We start from the raw sequence: 17963 nt of genomic DNA on the forward strand, positions 1-17963 counted from the left end.
GACCAGACCCGCCGCGCGCGCGAGGCCGAAATCGAGCAGATCATCGCAGAGGAAAAGAGCAGTCGCAACAAGATGCCCCGATACCCCGGCCTCGAACGTTATACCCTCGTCGAGAAGATGGGCGATGGCGCTTTCAGTAACGTCTATCGTGCCAGGGATAGCACCGGCGAATACGGCGACGTGGCCATCAAAGTCGTTCGGAAGTTTGAAATGAATAGTAATCAGGTAGGAACTGCGACCACCCACTCGTTTTCCTTGGTTGTGTCCTGGTTTATTTGCGCGCTCTGGTTATTTCTCGTTATGCTGCTACTACTGTGACTTCTGATTTGCTGGTTTGCTTTGGTTCCTCTTTTATCTTTCCTTTACCCTTTTTGAGTCATTTCGCCAATCTCTTGTCAATAGTCATCCGCCCATCTACATCCCGGGATGAAGAAGAAACCCAAAGCTACAGAGGTGCGCAATCCCTCTGGGATGATCTTCATGAGTCACCCATCCAACTCGCACGGGGCGCATGATACCCTGCCCTTGCCATGTCTTCTTTTTGTCTCACTTGCTATCAGGGACTCCAGAGATGTTTGCTCGAGCTAATGACTCATCTTCCTCATAGCGTGCCAATATCCTGAAAGAGGTCCAGATTATGCGACAGTTAGATCACCCGAATATCGTCAAACTGGTCCAGTTCTCCGAGTCGCGCCAATATTACTACATCGTGCTGGAACTCTGCCCTGGTGGCGAATTGTTCCATCAGATTGTGCGATTGACCTACTTCAGCGAAGACCTCAGTCGCCACGTTATTCTTCAAGTTGCCAAGGCCATTGAATATCTCCATGAGACCTCCGGTGTCGTGCATCGGTAAGACTTGACACACGCGCTCTCGCCCAACCCCAACCCCAACCCCAACCCCAACCCCCCCCCCCCCCCCCCCCCTTCCCTTGGATATGCTGACACTTGCGACAGTGACATAAAACCCGAAAACCTTCTCTTCTACCCCATCGACTTCATTCCGAGCAAGGACCCCAAACCTCGTCAGCCTGGAGATGAGGACAAGGTTGATGAAGGTGAATTCATTCCTGGAAAAGGCGCTGGTGGCATTGGTGTGATAAAGATCGCCGATTTTGGTCTGTCCAAGGTCATCTGGGACAGCCAAACTATGACGCCCTGTGGAACCGTCGGTTACACCGCACCCGAGATTGTCAAGGATGAGAGATACTCGAAGAGTGTTGACATGTGGGCCCTGGGATGCGTTCTTTATACCCTTCTTTGTGGCTTCCCGCCATTCTATGATGAGAGCATCCAAGTTCTCACTGAGAAGGTCGCGCGTGGCCAATACACCTTCCTGTCGCCATGGTGGGACGATATCTCCAAGTCGGCGCAGGATTTGATCTCCCATCTGTTGACGGTAGATCCGGAGAAGCGGTACACCATCAAGCAATTTTTGGCGCATCCCTGGATTCGTCAGACCGACGAAGCAACCGAAGCAGCTGCAGATGCTCCGCCTCTGGCAACCCCGCTATCCACCCGCAAGACACAACAACTGGATGCTTTCGCAGCGGATCAAGCACCCTATGCCCCGGCCAGCGCCCGTCTCATGGACCCAGCTTCTGCAGGCCTCGAGCGTCCCATGGACTTCCGCTCCCCTGGGGCGATCAACCTGCGCGAGGTTTTCGACGTAGGCTATGCTGTTCACCGGCAGGAAGAGGAAGGCAAGCGGCGCAAGAACTTCCGCCAAGGATATCGTGGTGCGAACCCGTCCACGGCATTCCAGTCGGCGCTTAATCCATTGAACGAAGACTACGATGAGGCCGAAGAGATCACCTACCAACCCCTCCCTCGGGACGATTTCCCTCCAGCGAAGATCCCCAAAGCCTCCCAGCAAGCCGGCGATGTAGCTGCCATGGAAGCGAAACTCCGATCGACGAACCTAGGAGCGCCCAGCCACGCCGCGCAAGCGCGCCAAGCACACCAGCCTCGACAGCAGCAAGGATATGGTCAACACAGCGCCAAGGTTGCCGCCGCTGCGAAACAGAGCATTGCTCGGGGTGCGCGGGAGCCCTTCGAGCTGAGCCTCGACAACGCCACACTATTAGAGAAGAGAGGTCGACGACAACAGGGCCAGGTTGCTTAATCCTCTCCCTTTCTCATACCATTTCCCTCCATCTCCTAAATCCACAACACTACCTGACGACTCGAGAGCCACAGGCTACGAACTCCCCTTGCTTATGAGTTTCTTGATCTGATGACCTAAACCCTATTCCCCCCCTTCACCTTATTCGAACGTTGGACAGGATTCCTGGGTGGCTACACACGAACTCGATCGGTCGCATTTATTCTGGGTGTTTCTTTGCTCCTTGGTATTATCTTTCTTCTTTGATCTTTTCCTTTCATGGCTGGTAATCTTCTTTACTCATGTTTTAGCTGTATTCGGGTTCTGGGCACAGCATATGGTATGGTCCCTTTTCTTCTCACATTTGTATTGATTGTTGCTGGGCTGTTCTGTTCAATGAATGTTATTACGTGCGTGCCATTCTCCTCCGGGGTTATACATTTTAACATGCTTTGGTGCTTCACATGCACATACATACATATTTCCGAAAGGAGCACATTCGTGGCATGGATTTTTCTCACAATGCGTGGTGGGCTATATCTATGGATATTTGTGCAGCTGCTTCCTTTTCTATCGAGGTAGTCCGGCGTATGTACGGGTTTGCTTTTTCTTTCGTAACTAAAAGCGAATCCTGGTCGATCTATGTTAGTATATCTAGATGACCGAAATGGATGATTATGAAAATAGTACTTGTCTGTAGAATTATGCCTTTTGCCTAGTTGATGCATTCCGTGTGGCTCTTTCACACAAGTAGTACTACCTTGGAATAATACAAAAATTCCCTAGTGTCCGTCTGTTTGTCTGTATGCTTATACCGACTTCTCAAGTCCTTAGCAGCACAGCACCATTTTTCCCATACAGTACCATCATCATCACCACCCTTTTTTCCCAAACATATGTTCCACATCTATAACTACTTGGCGCAATATCCATGTTTCCCTTTCCATCCATAATACATAGTAAGTAGTACTACTTGTAGTAGCGATAGCAGCAGCACTCCATCTCAACTTACTAATAGTATGTAAATAACTCCATCCCATCTCATCCTAAGATACTATGAGTACTGCATTAATCACTAATCGTGGTTAAAAAACACATTTCAACTATCTAGTCAATACTCTTATGTATTGGAGAAGCTTTCGGCTAATCCAGAAAATGAATATTGACTTTATTTGGTGCGGCATTGATTGAGGAGATGGGGGACACAGTTGGCGGTTGGATTAGTTCGTTGTTACTATGTATGTACTGTGAGGGATGAGAGATGGTGGTGTTGGTGCAAGTGAGGCGAGAGTCGTGTCGAGGATTAGTACTATTTACTATTGCTAAGTGCTTGGGAGATTGCGCTACGCTGAATTTGAATTTGGGATGGCTCAGTAAAAGTATGTTTTACAGTTAATCCAAGGAATACAAGATCACTCCAAATATGTAACCGATGATGAAAGTCATATGCAGTTTCCTTCTATTTCCTATGCTATCATACTCCTTTTTTTGCTTCTTTTGATCCTATATATACGGCTAACCAAAAGAAAAAAGCGTCATCCACCCACACGTCATACAGCAGGAATATCAACACATGAAAAGTAGTACAACCGAACAAGTCGAATCAAGCAAACATGTGTACATGTGGAACCAGACACTTATGTGCAATTCCGTCGTCCATGCAAGTCATTCACAACATTGGTATCATGCATCCAATATGCTCGCTTACCCAAGAACTTGAGACTGAGCGCATAATCATAACCAGCCGTAATGGTATAAGCAATCGTGAAATGAATATATAAGTATGTGCCTCCCTTTTTTTTTTCTCTTTTGTTTTTGTTATCATTTACAGCGTCTGCTTTCCCCGGGTTTCAATAGGGAGAAGACACATGGCCACAAATGCTGCCAGAATCAGTCCACCAGATGCGTAGATAGGAGCATCTGGGTTGGCACTTCCGCCGTAGATGGCCACAAGAGGCGCGCACAGTCCCGCAATGCGGTTAAGGCAGCTGGAGATGCCAGTGGCTGTACCACGGTTCGGAGCCGGGAAGACCTCGGGAGTGTAGGCGTACAAGACGCCATACATGATGTTCTGGAAGAAAGCCTCCAGGCAGGAGCAAAGCAGTTGGATGTTGGAGTTGGTCGAAGCCGTGAAGCAGAAGAGCAGCACTCCGGTAATCAATGTGGAGATAACCATGGTACCCTTACGACCAACATACTTGATTTCAACGGTGTAGCAGGCCAGGATCGATCCCGGGACACCGACGATCGAAGTGATAGCATAGTTCCGGTAGGCAATGTATGTAGAGCTGGAGCTGGAGCCACCTGCATTCTCGAGGTACTGGGGAAGGAAGGCATTGAACAGGGGATAACCCATTCCAATCGTAGCCCAGCAGAACCAGAGGAGAACGGCTTAAAAGGTGACTAGTTAGTCTAGGTTGAGGACGATGGAATATTGCGTTGAAGACATACTGGAGAAGCCAAGCTTCTTGGAGGAGAAGAGAGGTCCAATGCGTTCCAAGGAAAACTTGGACAGGTTCCTCCGGACGATTTCAGCAAAGCTGAGTTTTTCATCTGCCACCTCCTCGGGATAACCTCCGATTTCGTTCAGGATTTCCTCAGTCAGCCAGGTCTTGGTTCGGTTCTTGTGGGCAATGCCGTGAACCGAAGCAACAGCATCGCTCTGACGGCCGCGTGCAAGCAAATACTTGGGCGACTCGTATAAATGGAAGAGGAAGAAGCGGCAAATGAACATGACGAAAGTGAGAGCGCCCAGCGTATAGCACAAGTATCGCCACCCCATGTTGCTTTGCTTAGTGCAACAGGCCTCTCCGCTAGCAACATTACCACAAGCAGGCAGATCGCTGCTGCAGCTGTAGTTCGGAATGAACGCCCATGCGAGTAGACTGATTGATTACTTGTTAGCCTTGGACTCAAGACATAGATGAGGATGACATACCTGGAGACTAGTTGACCGAGAGGCCACCAGACACTCAACATTGTCAGAAGGTTTCCCGAGGCAAAAGGCAGGAACTCCAAGAACAGAGCCCCATCGACAGGCAGGTTACCACCCACACCGAGGCCCAAACAAGCGTACAGGGCACAGGCTCTAGGACGATGCATTAGCAAGCGGCACTTCACAGAAATACTAAGGGGACATACCCGATCCAAGTTGGGGCACCACCGGCGGCAATACCAAACACACCGCAAATAAATAGTGTCATATTGAAAGCTGGGCGACGACCAATAATGTCGGACGCGATGCCCCAGAACGATGCACCAATGCAAAGACCCAAGAACAGGGAGCACGTTGTGAATCGGACCCACGTAGTAGAAACCCCAAACTCCGAGGCAATTGGTGTTAGCGTCAACGCCACACCCTTTTAGCGGTTAGCAATGGGTCATATAAGACAACATCTTCATTGAAATTAAAATGTATCTATCTCACCTGCAACCAGAGACTGGAGTAGACCAATGTTAGCCGAGATATACTTGATGCGGAAAAGGGAACCTCTTACTTGTCTGCTAGCCAGCCAAAACCACAGAGCGCAAAAAGCTGCCACTGGTAGCGGCCCATGCCAATATCCTGGATGGCTCTATTGATGAGTTTTGCCTTGCCTGTAGAAAATCCACGGTCAGATCTTGGGCTTTTGAAGGAGCCCAAATAGAGGGCTAATTATTCTAGAGGGATTTCGAAGAGCAGGGAGGAAGGACAGCAGCCGCCCCATGGGGCAACATCATAACATACGGTCATACGCGGTGTCTTTTCCTGATGTCGCGACATCAGCCTCGACTTCAGCGCGAAGGGCCTCAATGGTAAGGGTGCTGTAATTGTGGACAGACCCTACGCCGGCTTCCGACGAGGGAGCTCTGTCCAAACTCCTATTGTCAGTCTTCTCATCAGGGCGCTCGGTTTTCTCTAGTGCAGGGTTCGGCTTGTGATGCGGAGGGGCTTCGGACAGGGGCACCACGACCCCAGGGAAGTCGTGGTCGTTTTTCCGGAAAGGGTTGACTCCGAAAGGCATGGCTGCTGGATTTCAGTGATAAGGTCGCATGCGATGAGGGCAACTTTCGGTATGGGCTATGGCACCGGGAGTAGATTGGGGAGCAGGGTCGATAGTCTGCTTTGGCGGGCTTCGGCGTGACTCGGAACTACTTGTCGCTATGGTCTGCAAGGGAATTTTCTCTATCGATATCCGGGATGCTCAGAAAGCTAGGGGTCACCGATGGCTTTGCAATTGTCGCTAGGGTCAGATACAGTAGGCGCAATGGCTGTAGAATCGCGATAGGTTGGTGCTAGGGACAGGCTGAACAGGAACCAATACTCGGGGACCGTTAAGAAGGCGCTCAGGGTTATCAGTGGCCGGGTTTTCGTAGGTCTTATGTCGAGGCTATTGAAGCGCACGTCGTACAGCTGGAGATCGAGCAGACGGTTTTCGCCTTTGCTGGAGCAGGTTTCAAATATATCCAAAAGGAGTCAATGGTATATAGGTAATGCCAAGGGGCAAAAAAGCCAGGAACACTGAGAACTGCAGCTCAGTCGACCTATAGATGACAGGGAGGGAGAATGAAGAGGTATAAGAGGGCAAGGAACAGAGATAGTTCCGACTGACAGAGCGAATGAGTTGAACTTCTTCTCAGGGCGATGGGATGGCGCACGGAGAAGAGGATCAATCGACTGCACTCGCTGTCGTCTTCTGGCACACTCTTTGAAGAAATGCAACGGTATAAGGGGGAAAGAGTTGTGGGGAGGGGGTGGGTAGTATATGAGATGGTAGAGATGAGGGAGGGTAAGCACAGGAAAGAACCAAGGTTTGGGGATGAGGAGAGGGAAGCTGAGGTCTATATACGCATCCAGCTTCGGACTGAAAGCTAACATGGAAAAGGAAAAAAAGACTGCATCGCAGCAATTCGCATCGCAAATCACTGTCTCTTCCTTCTTTCCCAAATTTCTTTTTTACTTTTTTCTGTCTGCTGCTACGATACATGGGGTGGTATGGGTCCGTCCCTGTAAATTAAATTAGTGCTTTTTGCAAACGCCGAGAAGTGGCAAGTGCCAACAACTTAGTTTCCTAAAGGCGATGTAATGCAACTGGTCGGCAAATCTTTTTAAATACCTTGGCAGCTGTAAACTCATGCATATTTTCTCTTCACTCGTTTTCCGAGTATCTTGGAAGTCTGGCTATGACTATCTACGGAGAGGCGTAAATATGCTTTCTCATGATTCTTCAGATGCAAATACCGTGATACATGTACCGAGCCCGTATGGCCCCCCATACTTTGGCCGGACTCAGGCTAGCGCGGGGCGATGGAACCACACCGGCCGAAACCGATATTTTATTTTGACAATGATGATTGGACCGTCTATACCCTGGTAGGGTGTCTTGGCGTTGACGGCGGACGCCATGACCCTTGGCAGATGCAGACTGCAGCGATACCCCGGCGAAAATCGACTTGACGATTGGAGCGATGTCTTACCAAAAGAGACGATATGATAGGGAATATGTAGGGCTTATCTTTCGCAGAACTCAGCAGAGATAGGAGTACTCAATTGCCACCAAAAAGAGCGGGAAAAGGGCTATTTTGTGCGGCAAACCCAGAGCTCTGGCTTCTCGGTATGCAATAAATGCTGCACAGCACCTTTTTTTTTGTCTTCTCGTCAACACCGGGAAAGGGTGCACTAGGAAAGCCACTTCTTCCTCTAACCCACTTCTCGGCGGTGACCAGCTACGTTGACTGGACGGTAGAAATCGAGGGTTCCTCGGGAGGTGCCAGATTGTCCAAGCAATAAGACAGCTGGCTGGCATTCATCTCCGCAACGTGCGTTGGTTGATCCCAACGCAAGGGAGGCTCTCCATGGTGCCGGCTGAGGCGCATGGTCAGAATTTGGGGTAATGATGCCATCCGAAGAAGCTTAACTCGTCGTCATCAGTAAACATATCCTCTAAACGGCTCAGGACAGTATGTACACATAGAACAAGTCCTTCCGAGTCTAGGATTTCCTCACATGAGCACAATCAAGTCGGTCCACGTGCCAGATTCGCCCGATATTCTTCTACGTCATCGCCATAACTTCTGTAAGACACTAATCCCGACTTGGAATAGTTCAAAGTTACCTGACAACGTCGGTACCGAGCAGAGAGATCTGACAATGTAGGATGCCATGGCCACTAAGGCACTCCGTTGGCGCAGTTGAAACCTGATTTGGTATGTGAGAATCCGCCCTCTTGGTTTCTGTCGAATGCGAAGCCACTTTCTCCCAAGTTTCAAGACCAGGGACTGGTGGACTGTGTCGTACCTATGATTGAAGGCCTGAAAATCTATGTTCAACAGACACGAGTATCTTACATCCGATCTACACTCTGGAGATGGTAACCGTAAGCCACGAGCGCAGCTGCACCTGAAAAATCTACCCGTCCAGCATGCATGTAGAAAACGTACTAGGAGTCGCCGACACGAGGCACCATGATGAAGTAGGTTTAGAGGCCCAAGACGACCAGCCTTTCCCAGACGGGAATGGCACGGCAGAGGCCTGAGCCTGAGGTCGCCAGTCCAGTCCCAGCAGGGATCATCGTTACACTGGTCCGTCATGACTTCCGCAACCGTTTCTCAGATACCCCGTTCCCCGGGTCGTCCAATCATTGCTCATAAAACAGGCCATAATTTCCTACAGACGGGCATCTCTAATGGGGCCACAGGCCACAAATGGCGTTTTCTCGGAGGCAGAGTGGTAGTAGTAATAGTGGTAGTCATGCAAATGGCTCCCTAATTTACCAACCGGGCCAACCACAGGCAGTTCTCTCTCGACAAAAGGGTGACCTGCTAGACCTGCTAAATGGGGGCCAAGACCAGCCTGTCGTAAAATACAACCAACGGCTTGTCCATTCACACACGGTTTCTCTGCCGTCAAAGTCCGCTCTGTATTGCCCTTTTGGTCATGGTTAGTTTTCGGACCATCTTGCTTTCCGCGGGAAGGTACGCCGGTGGTACCATCGCGCCATAAGCTGGAGGACTAGAGGGAAACCGTAGGCCAAGTTTATGCTTATGTTTCTGTCCTGGTTGCCTCGCTTCATGGATGGGCTGGACCATGGCATCTTCTCTACTACATCAGGATGTCCATTAAACAGATAGCAGCTGAGATCGAACCCCTCATTCTCCCGTTATCTCCGGCTGATGAATGTACCTCCAACACGACGACACGGCGACAGACGATGGCTTAAGCACTGCATTCAACGGAAAAAGACGGGAAAGTTTCCAAACTAAGCGGACTGCAGACGAAGTGAGTCGCTAATGAAGATCCAGTTCGTAGAGTTCCCATTCATGTATCAGTAGCTTATGGAGAAACTACCAAGGTGCGGAGATAGTGTACCGGGACAGTTTTTCTCTATCGGGACATATTATCCAGCTTCATATCGAAATCTCTCGGCGCCACTTCCAACGCAATCCGGCAGAAGGAAGCGAACGAGGACGTGCTCTTCGAATGGCTGTTCGTGGACTTATCCCCTCCGCTTCTTCACTCGGACGCAAAACGTTGGGACTTCCGTGAGCCATTTCTTTAGAAAACTAGCGGTTCTGTCACAACATTAGCGGGCTTGGAGCATTCGGATACTGATCAAAACAAAGGCCCTGAGCAGCTGCGCGTTCTCCGCAAAGCCACGAGAGCTTCTGGACTTAAGGGGGAATAGTTGACGTCAGTCGAACACTAACACCGGCCCTTGGGGCACGAGAGTACATTATCTCATCTTGCCACGAAAGATGGCGTGTCCGCAGCGATTTTCGCCGGTTCCAACTCGGGGGAAACGTTTTCCTGACCGACTGTGGTGTTTGTAGTTGGGGAGATAGATGATACCCTTTGACACCGCCACAGATTGAGGTAATGAATGGCCTTCGGAACCGGAGAATTGGATAGTCCCGGCGGCTGTCGACACGTGATCGGCGACCGAGCATCGAGGGGCTGCGCAGTGCGCGCCTGAGCCTTTGGTGCGCGCTCCCTTTAAGGCCAATATGCCAAAACAATACTCCGCATCATAACTCTGATTACCTCCTGGCTATGTACTGCGCCACATGCCAATGTGGGGGGTAGACATCACATATTTTGAATTTCTCTGTCTATCTGGCAATCTTTCAGGTCCTCGTCCGACACCAGAGTCGCTCGTGTCGGTTCTCACAGTTCATACACCACCACCATGACCAAGATATTGACCTCCAGCCAAGCTGAGGAACTGTGAGTATATTTATGCCATGGCCTGCCGTACCTTGCTTGCGCGCTTATACGCAACCCAGGCATAAGTCGATAATCGCCTACCTCTCATCAATAAATGCCTCGCGGAGTTGTGAAGTGCTGCGGGAGGAACTCCAGGTGGACAGTAGTTTCGACGATGCGCTGTGCCGGAAATATGAGGGGCTATTAGAGAAGAAATGGACCGGAATTGCTCGGCTGCAGAAAAAGGTAGGTACATGTGCTTGACAGGGTCGGTCGTTTGGAGTTGTTCTTTCCTCGTCGCTGGAGAACTCAGTAACTAATCACCGTGTAGATCTTGGACTTAGAATCTAAACTCGCTGGGCTCCAAACCGAGCTTGACACTATATCACCTACAGCCCGTTCCACCGGGAAGGACCCGATAAACTGGCTTCCTACTTCTTCCCGACACACATTCGAGTCGCACCGAGATGCTGTCACATGCGTCGCATTCCATCCTGTCTTCACCTCTCTCGCCTCCGGTTCCGAGGACTGCACAATCAAAATATGGGATTGGGAACTCGGCGAACTAGAGCGGACACTCAAGGGCCATATGAGGCCGGTCTCCGATCTCGATTTTGGCGGTCAGAAAGGACATACCATACTAGCATCATGTTCGAGTGATCTCCAGATCAAACTGTGGGACCCGAACAAGGATTATGCCAATGTTCGGACTCTTTCTGGGCATGACCATTCAGTTTCGGCTGTGCGCTTTTTGCGACAGACAGATAACATTCTTATTTCGGCCAGTCGGGATGCGACAATTCGGATATGGGATGTGTCAACCGGATACTGTGTCAAGGTGATCGACTCGCAGGGCTCCTGGATCAACGACGTATCGCCTTCTTTCGATGGAAAGTGGCTGGTCACAGGAGGCCGTGATCAAGCCGCGATGGTTTGGGAAGTCGCATCAGCCAAATCGGTTGCGTCATTAATAGGCCACGAGAATTTCATCGAGTGCTGCGTATTTGCGCCTCCCTCAAGCTATAAGCACTTGGCCGCTATTGCGGGACTAAAGACAGCACCACCTGCGAGTAGCTCCTCCGAATTCATTGCGACGGGAGCTCGTGACAAGACGATCAAGCTCTGGGAATCCCGGGGCCGATTGATCAAGACATTAGTTGGGCACGACAACTGGGTACGAGGCCTATTATTCCATCCTGGTGGGAAATATTTAATCAGTGTGGCGGACGACAAAACAATACGTTGCTGGGATCTGTCTCAAGGAGGAAGATTGGTGAAGACGATCAACGCCCACGGGCATTTTGTTAGTTGCATTCGTTGGGGCCCAGTACCTGTGAGCGATGTTCCAGTGGAGACTTCTGAATCGACTAAAAGTTCCAAGTCGGACTCTGTCAAGCCTGGGTTTCAATGCGTCATTGCAACAGGGAGCGCCGATTCAAGTGTACGGATTTTCACGTAGTTTCAGAGGTAAATGATTGCATATATCCTAACCTTTTCAAAGACTAATACCAATACGAAGACTCAGATTCATGAAGCTCCCTCCTCCCATCCGCAAGACACATACACACTCACACCCTTGTAAATGCAATCCGAGGAGAAACAAACAAGCAAGCCCCGATATTCCGAGGTCGAGGTCGAGGTCTCCAGCCGCAGATCTCTTTTTCCTGTACACAAACAAACCCAAACACACTGCTGCTCATCACGGCTCCCGATCAGGAAAATTGATTGATGAAATGATGAATGAGATTATGACTGAAGCTGAATCTGATACACACGCGTTGGTTGCCTAGAAATAGCATGATGATGTCTGAAGTAGGAGAAGGAGAGGACCTTAGGAGAGGGAACCGGTTACACATCACAGGGTCATGTCTGGATCAGACATCAGACATGCAACACTCGCGAAGCAAAAAGCACAATGCAGCGCGACCTTTCCCACCACTCAGACCGAGATGGAGACGAGCAATCTCTTCACGCATCGCATCATGCATGTCTACTATTTTTCTCTTTTTTTGCATACCCCCTATTTATTTAAGATAGCAGGGCACCCACGTCCCTTGCTGCTTCCTTACTGTATTTGACTTTTTTCTTTTTTCTTTCGTTCCTGCCGGTTCCATCAGGGCATCTGTCTTCTCCCCTTGCAGGAAGCATTTCGTGGAATGGGGATTTCTTGCACCAAGGCGCACGGTCTAGACTACTTAGAGACTCTGCGGCTTTTCTGGTTGGCATCATCCTTACTATCTTGATTGTAAATAGATTCTCTATCTAGCTAGCTTTAGTGCCAATTGCTTACAGACATGCATTGTTGGCAAGGTGTATCTGATATACTCGCTTGCTCCATTCGTGTCCATTTCCTGTGTTACGGCATTAGTGGAGGATACTGCGTGACTGACTTGCTAAGTATTTACCGCTCGCTCTCTCTCTCTCTCTCGGGGACAATTGTTCATTTTCAGATCATATAAGTCAAATATCGTTTCCTGGGCAAGGCACATTGAGTTTAATGTACGATTGGACTGCAGCTTCAGGATTAAACCCGAGTTAGCAGTCAAATAGCGTCATAAGTAGAAGTGCCGAGGGGTAGAGTGTGTTATGCTCTGCTTCAAATCAGCTACGTTATGCTTGTTAGTTACAATTCTTCCGGTCTTCAGGTTGAAAAGATAGGGGAAGTGAGGGTAAGTAGGCCAGTACTCTACTATGAATTTTGCTTTAGAGACTGCCAGTAAAAGCAATTCATGTACATTCGCATACAACGTATCTACAGATCATAACTTATGACTATCATCGTGACATCGTCCCCCGTGGTAGCCTACCCGCCTTACAGGGTATCCCGCCGGCCAAGCAGCCACTCAAGGTGACGGTATGACACTCTGGGTTGGAATTGGGGCTGCATGTGTCCGCTCTGGAAGGTCTCAGCCCACATAAGACCACGCTCATAGTGCTGGATGCCCATGACACCCTGACCACCTTGTGGGTCATAGCCGTTCTCAATGAACACTTCATTGTACATCAGGTCAGGGATGTCGATGTTGATGGGGGTGCTGGGGGCCGTGTCGAATCCAAGCTTTCCATTCCATGTCATGTTCTGGATCGAGAGAAGGGTGCCGTTGGTAAGGATGACCATGTCATAATCACCGTTACCGATCAGAACTCGGTTGGTGCCTTCGATGACCTGGGGCAAGACATGCTCGATGGGGTTGGCCGAGTAGTCGCCCTCCTGCTCGGGACCGCCGTCGCCCCCGACAAAGACGCTCTCCACCGAGCACTCGGACCAGGTGATGTTAGGAGCGTGCATGGCACGCTTAACATCAGCGCGGTCAAAGTAGATGCTGGCGCCCGCAGGGAGATAGTCGACTTCGGTGGGGAATCCAAGAACGTCCCAGAGAATGGGGCACATCTCGTTGATTTCGTAGGGGTTGAAGCACGGGTTGGGATCCAGGACGGCGTTATTAACGATGTCATAAACATCACAGGTGGGATCGCTCCAGTTCATAGCCTTTGGCGGCTGGACACCGGATGCTGGGAAGACTAGATACTGGTCGATGAAATCCTTGTATCCACATTGCTCATGGATGCTCTCTAGTTCCGCCAAAAAGCTTGCATTGAAATTGAAGAGGGCATTGTTCTTCTGGACAAAGGGAACAACAGGTGCTTCCTCCTGCACGTAGTCAAACTGACCAATACAGGGATCATATGCCAGTGCACCTAGATAGTACAATCAGTACAAGCCCTAGTTAAAGATTACTTTGGTGAAGTATAACTCACCTTTTAGGTTGAAGTGTTCTGTATCATTCTGATCTAGGAAAGCAGCGGATATGTAAGGAACATAACGGCCCGCATAACTTTCTCCAGTAACATAGATCTTGAAGTTTTTGATCCCAAAGATCTGCTGCCAGTTCTTGAAGAACTTCACAAAGTCTTCAGCAATCTCCTCCTCGGACGTAGCGGTTGGGACACCCAGAGAGAATCCCGTTCCCACAGGTTGGTCAACCCTACAAAAAATAGGTTAGGTCGATACCGCCCATGTAAACTCAACTAGCGATCCAGTAATATCACACTTACCACAGAACATTGGTGAGATTCACCCACGAGTATGGGTTCTCAACAGGCTGGTAGGTTCCAGGCTGCCACACGAATCTACCATTCTCCTGGAGAAAGGCCTCAAGGGAACTGCAACCAGGGCCACCATTCAGCCAGATGGTGATCTCATCCACAGGCTCGCCAATAGTGGGCTGGAAGACAAAGAAAAGGGACCGTGACACGTTGCCCTTCTCAATAGGGACCAAGCCGGAATACATCTCGCCCAGATCGAAGTGAACATCAGGCAGGCTTTCCACGCGGTAAGCTGTCCGACGGAAGCAAATCAGCCATCGTTCAATATCGAACTGAGATACATACGCTTAGTCTTGTTGTTCAAGAACTGATAGTCCTCGACAGGGATCTTCAACGAGTGTTTCACGGCGTTAGCGGAACGCTTCGCGATGTTCATGGCGTCGCGAGCTTTTTGGCCAAATCGACCATGTTTAGCAGCTGAAGCATTATCCGTGCACAGCGAGACGGCTAGGACAGCCGTCGACAACAGACTGCGAAACAGCATACTGATGAAGGGCCTTTGGGGGAGGGGCCAGTGGACAGGCGTGCACGAACACCGAGCCTATCGATGGGGGTGTCGGGGGCTTTATGTGCGGGTGCCAGTTCCATGCTGCCTAACGATGATGTAGTGCAGCGACGCTAGGACGACGTAGCACATGGAGGGAACCATATGATTGTCTGAGTACACTCTCAGAACCAGGCTTCTCAGCCACTGACACAAAGTAACTTGTCGGGAACTCGAGGGCGGGGAATAGCAACGCGGCAAGGTGATGGGACCTTGCAGAAACATCTCTGGCGGGGCCATGCGCGAATAGGATGCAACGAGGTAGCGAAGAGGTACCAATGAGAAGCTCGCGGACAGCTATGGGAGAGGAGAACCAAGCATGATCCCAATGATGTTGCAGCGGCTGCCCTCGGAAAGAGACCTCGTGGGAAGAGGAATGCGATGCTCATTTCCTAATGCGGGAATTCAAGCGGAAACTGCGGGCCTGTAGCGTGATGATAACGATTGTCGGTGACGATACCTTGAAGTCGTATCAGGTCAAGCTTCGGCATTCGCTAATGATAAGAGGCATTAATCAGCCGATATCGTGATGAATGGAGCCCTGAACACCTCCACTCGGCCTTGCTGGATGGCTGTGATACGATGGATGGTCCCGCCGATGTCTCAAGGTCTCGCGGAGTACGTCGGGGGTCCGAACGGCAATGGGCCCGAGTGCAGAACTGCAGTCCTGCAGAAAGATAGCGCGCAGCTATCCGGTAAACCGAGTATGCAGTTGCCATTTAGACTGAAATGCTTTTTATGTCCATTTATTCCTTCCCATTAAGCTCGAGTGTGTGTGCAAATACTCCGGCCGGATTCTGCAGAGGGCCCTTTAGATCTAGACGGGAAATCATAATAGTTCGTTCTTGGACGGCAGCCTGCACCAATCAGCATCGTGGTGATCATTCAATCGGCTATGCAAATATAGCTCAGTAAGAATGAGATGTTCTCCATTCTTCTTTAGAAAGCCGTTGTGTAGTAAGAATAAGAAAAAGGGAGTTTGCTTCGCCAACCCAAGTTCAATACTGCCATGACTGTCCGCTCCCGTCAGAGGAAGAAACAGGCACGTGCTTCTGTATGTTTAGTCGGTGCACAACGACCAAGTCGACAACAACAATGCAGACATCCCTCCTCGAAATTGAGGAGTGCAGTCGCTTTGATTCATTAACAATATTTTGGCGATGGGGCTGTCATCTATAGATACAGTATTCGCTAAACTAGCATACCTCGGGGTACCTGCCCTGTCTCGTTTAAGTCCGAAGTCATGAGTGACTCCCTCGCCTCCAGAGAGTTCATCTTACCTGGCACTTTGTCCTGCAGAAGATAAATGATAGGCTGATGCCTTTTCATTGACTTTCGCTGCTAGTAGGGATGAGGGCGACCGAGATATTCCCTATGACAATGCCCTTGCAGCAGCTTGCCTGAGTGGACCTACAGGTGCTGAATGACTGGCTGCTCTCGGAGGCATCTTGATCCATGTAGAAAGGGCAACCATGACATCTTCGTCATCTCAGAGGATCCACGGCTTTCGACAACTATATCACTCTCCCGGGGAATTTCCCAGCCGGCATCCACCATTATATATGGCTCGAGGAGGACGTTGTCAACCCACTTCCACCCACACGAGGTCAACCCCTTCTCAGGACCGATTCGTTTCTGATCAACCACTTATACCCCTTTCATTCAAGCCTTGAACTCTGGTCGTTTTGCTGGCGACATGCCAATCAACTCATTGACTACTCCACAATCTATCTGCAATTTGCATCAAGCTCCTTTTTCCTCGGCCTCACTGCCTCGGTTCTTACAAAGTCTTCTGCATCTTTACTCAAATAGTTTAGCGCGTCCAGATTATGCCAGGAAAGAAAGTTGCAAGCAGGAATGGCCGTGGCTGGGAAGTAGACCTAAGACACTAGATATACAACCATTTCAGTGTCCACCGGCCGGCCGACGGTTCGCCAATGGGAAAGACTCCCGCTACTGGGAGCAGCCGAGGGAAACGCACCGGAAGGGAAAAGCCTCCACTGCGGAGCTAACAGGGCTGCTAAAGACCCTCTGGTTCCAAATGTGCTTTTTCAACATTTTTCCCGACCATATCAAAGCACATTCTCCTTGCCACATTAGCATCCAGTCAGGCTTGGGCTCATGGGGGTAGCCGTATGCTCAAATAGTTCCTCTTACCTCCTCTGACCTCTGCGCACTCTCTGGTTTGGGATCCTTGGGCTCATTGGGCTCAAATTTCTTTCTGTGTGTGTTCCATTAGCCGGCAACCCCTCGCTCATTCTGCATTGCAAATAGAGGGGTGATATCACGCACAGACGGAAAGGCCCCTTTTAACCGAACTGTCTACGGTAGCTCGATACCCCTTCTATCATTGGGAGGGCGGTAAAAATGAGGTCGTCTGCCGATTTAGACATAGAAAAGACGGAAGGAAACCGTGCAATTAAGAACATCCCAGGCTTGCCTGGTTTTCATGGTACAAATTCTCCCCAGGCTGGAGAAAAGGTCCTGGATGGTACAACCGACAGTCGTGAGTATCGTGAATATCATGATGCAAGTCCAGCCATCAACATGACGGAGGAACAGTCTCATACCGGGGTCCAACACGATAGCAACGTACCGCAGGCAGAGACTATGCTTGAAGATGGCCTTCAGAGACCCTCGTCTGGAGCGTCTGACTCAGAGAGCTTCGCACACAGCGCCCCAATGTCTCGAGTCACAACGGATGCAGATGGAAACACATATCCTGAAGGCGGACTAGAGGCCTGGCTGGTTGTCTTTGGTAGTTTCATGGGTCTCTTTGGCTCCCTCGGCTTAGTGAACACCATTGGAACTTTCCAGGCCTATATTGAGGATCACCAGCTCAAAGACTACAGCTCTGGAACTACAGGCTGGATTTTTGGCATGTACGCGTTTTTGACCTTTTTCTGCGGTGTACAGATAGGTCCAGTCTTCGACGCCAAAGGTCCACGATTCTTGGTGTTTTCGGGTGCTGTGTTGGTCATCGTCATGATGGTAGCTTTGGGTTTCTGCACTCAATATGGCACTTC

The 17963-nt window shown here is 50.0% G+C and overlaps 10 protein-coding genes across 10 annotated transcripts; 4 read left to right on the top strand and 6 right to left on the bottom strand.

The window, feature by feature from the left end:
- Positions 1-6: 6 nt before the first annotated feature.
- An07g07970 (uncharacterized protein) lies at positions 7-2125 on the top strand (the record flags this gene model as incomplete). Its single annotated transcript, XM_001391835.3, has 3 exons — positions 7-225; positions 608-852; positions 958-2125. Coding segments are annotated over 3 exons (1632 nt in total), but the record flags the coding sequence as incomplete, so codon positions are not given.
- A 1804-nt stretch (positions 2126-3929) lies between these two features.
- An07g07980 (uncharacterized protein) lies at positions 3930-6108 on the bottom strand (the record flags this gene model as incomplete). Its single annotated transcript, XM_001391836.1, has 7 exons — positions 3930-4495; positions 4556-4989; positions 5043-5192; positions 5246-5463; positions 5532-5544; positions 5602-5701; positions 5832-6108. 7 exons carry the CDS (start codon positions 6106-6108, stop codon positions 3930-3932), a joined length of 1758 nt encoding a protein of 585 aa, XP_001391873.1.
- A 58-nt stretch (positions 6109-6166) lies between these two features.
- On the top strand, positions 6167-6959 carry An07g07990 (hypothetical protein; the record flags this gene model as incomplete). Its single annotated transcript, XM_059748616.1, has 4 exons — positions 6167-6302; positions 6427-6537; positions 6659-6842; positions 6884-6959. 4 exons carry the CDS (start codon positions 6167-6169, stop codon positions 6957-6959), a joined length of 507 nt encoding a protein of 168 aa, XP_059601029.1.
- A 352-nt stretch (positions 6960-7311) lies between these two features.
- An07g08000 (hypothetical protein) lies at positions 7312-9634 on the bottom strand (the record flags this gene model as incomplete). The annotated part of the gene is made up of 9 exons (XM_059748617.1): positions 7312-7372; positions 7454-7556; positions 7790-7996; positions 8200-8395; positions 8581-8662; positions 8755-8936; positions 9038-9182; positions 9267-9351; positions 9523-9634. 9 exons carry the CDS (start codon positions 9632-9634, stop codon positions 7312-7314), a joined length of 1173 nt encoding a protein of 390 aa, XP_059601030.1.
- A 635-nt stretch (positions 9635-10269) lies between these two features.
- Positions 10270-11745, top strand: An07g08010 (uncharacterized protein; the record flags this gene model as incomplete). The annotated part of the gene is made up of 3 exons (XM_001391839.1): positions 10270-10307; positions 10367-10532; positions 10618-11745. 3 exons carry the CDS (start codon positions 10270-10272, stop codon positions 11743-11745), a joined length of 1332 nt encoding a protein of 443 aa, XP_001391876.1.
- Positions 11746-11781: 36 nt separating this feature from the next.
- On the bottom strand, positions 11782-12515 carry An07g08020 (hypothetical protein; the record flags this gene model as incomplete). Its single annotated transcript, XM_059748618.1, has 3 exons — positions 11782-11950; positions 12174-12250; positions 12336-12515. 3 exons carry the CDS (start codon positions 12513-12515, stop codon positions 11782-11784), a joined length of 426 nt encoding a protein of 141 aa, XP_059601031.1.
- A 583-nt stretch (positions 12516-13098) lies between these two features.
- On the bottom strand, positions 13099-14877 carry pepF (serine carboxypeptidase pepF-Aspergillus niger; the record flags this gene model as incomplete). Its single annotated transcript, XM_001391841.3, has 4 exons — positions 13099-13985; positions 14046-14272; positions 14343-14625; positions 14679-14877. 4 exons carry the CDS (start codon positions 14875-14877, stop codon positions 13099-13101), a joined length of 1596 nt encoding a protein of 531 aa, XP_001391878.1.
- A 109-nt stretch (positions 14878-14986) lies between these two features.
- On the bottom strand, positions 14987-15428 carry An07g08040 (uncharacterized protein; the record flags this gene model as incomplete). Its single annotated transcript, XM_059748619.1, has 2 exons — positions 14987-15285; positions 15380-15428. 2 exons carry the CDS (start codon positions 15426-15428, stop codon positions 14987-14989), a joined length of 348 nt encoding a protein of 115 aa, XP_059601032.1.
- Positions 15429-15935: 507 nt separating this feature from the next.
- Positions 15936-16384, bottom strand: An07g08050 (uncharacterized protein; the record flags this gene model as incomplete). Its single annotated transcript, XM_059748620.1, has 4 exons — positions 15936-16103; positions 16143-16152; positions 16218-16309; positions 16352-16384. 4 exons carry the CDS (start codon positions 16382-16384, stop codon positions 15936-15938), a joined length of 303 nt encoding a protein of 100 aa, XP_059601033.1.
- Positions 16385-17304: 920 nt separating this feature from the next.
- On the top strand, positions 17305-17961 carry An07g08060 (uncharacterized protein; the record flags this gene model as incomplete). The annotated part of the gene is made up of 2 exons (XM_059748622.1): positions 17305-17443; positions 17477-17961. Coding segments are annotated over 2 exons (624 nt in total), but the record flags the coding sequence as incomplete, so codon positions are not given.
- Positions 17962-17963: the final 2 nt, after the last annotated feature.

Source organism: Aspergillus niger, assembly GCF_000002855.4.
Source record: "Aspergillus niger supercontig An07".
Taxonomy (NCBI): domain Eukaryota; kingdom Fungi; phylum Ascomycota; class Eurotiomycetes; order Eurotiales; family Aspergillaceae; genus Aspergillus; species Aspergillus niger.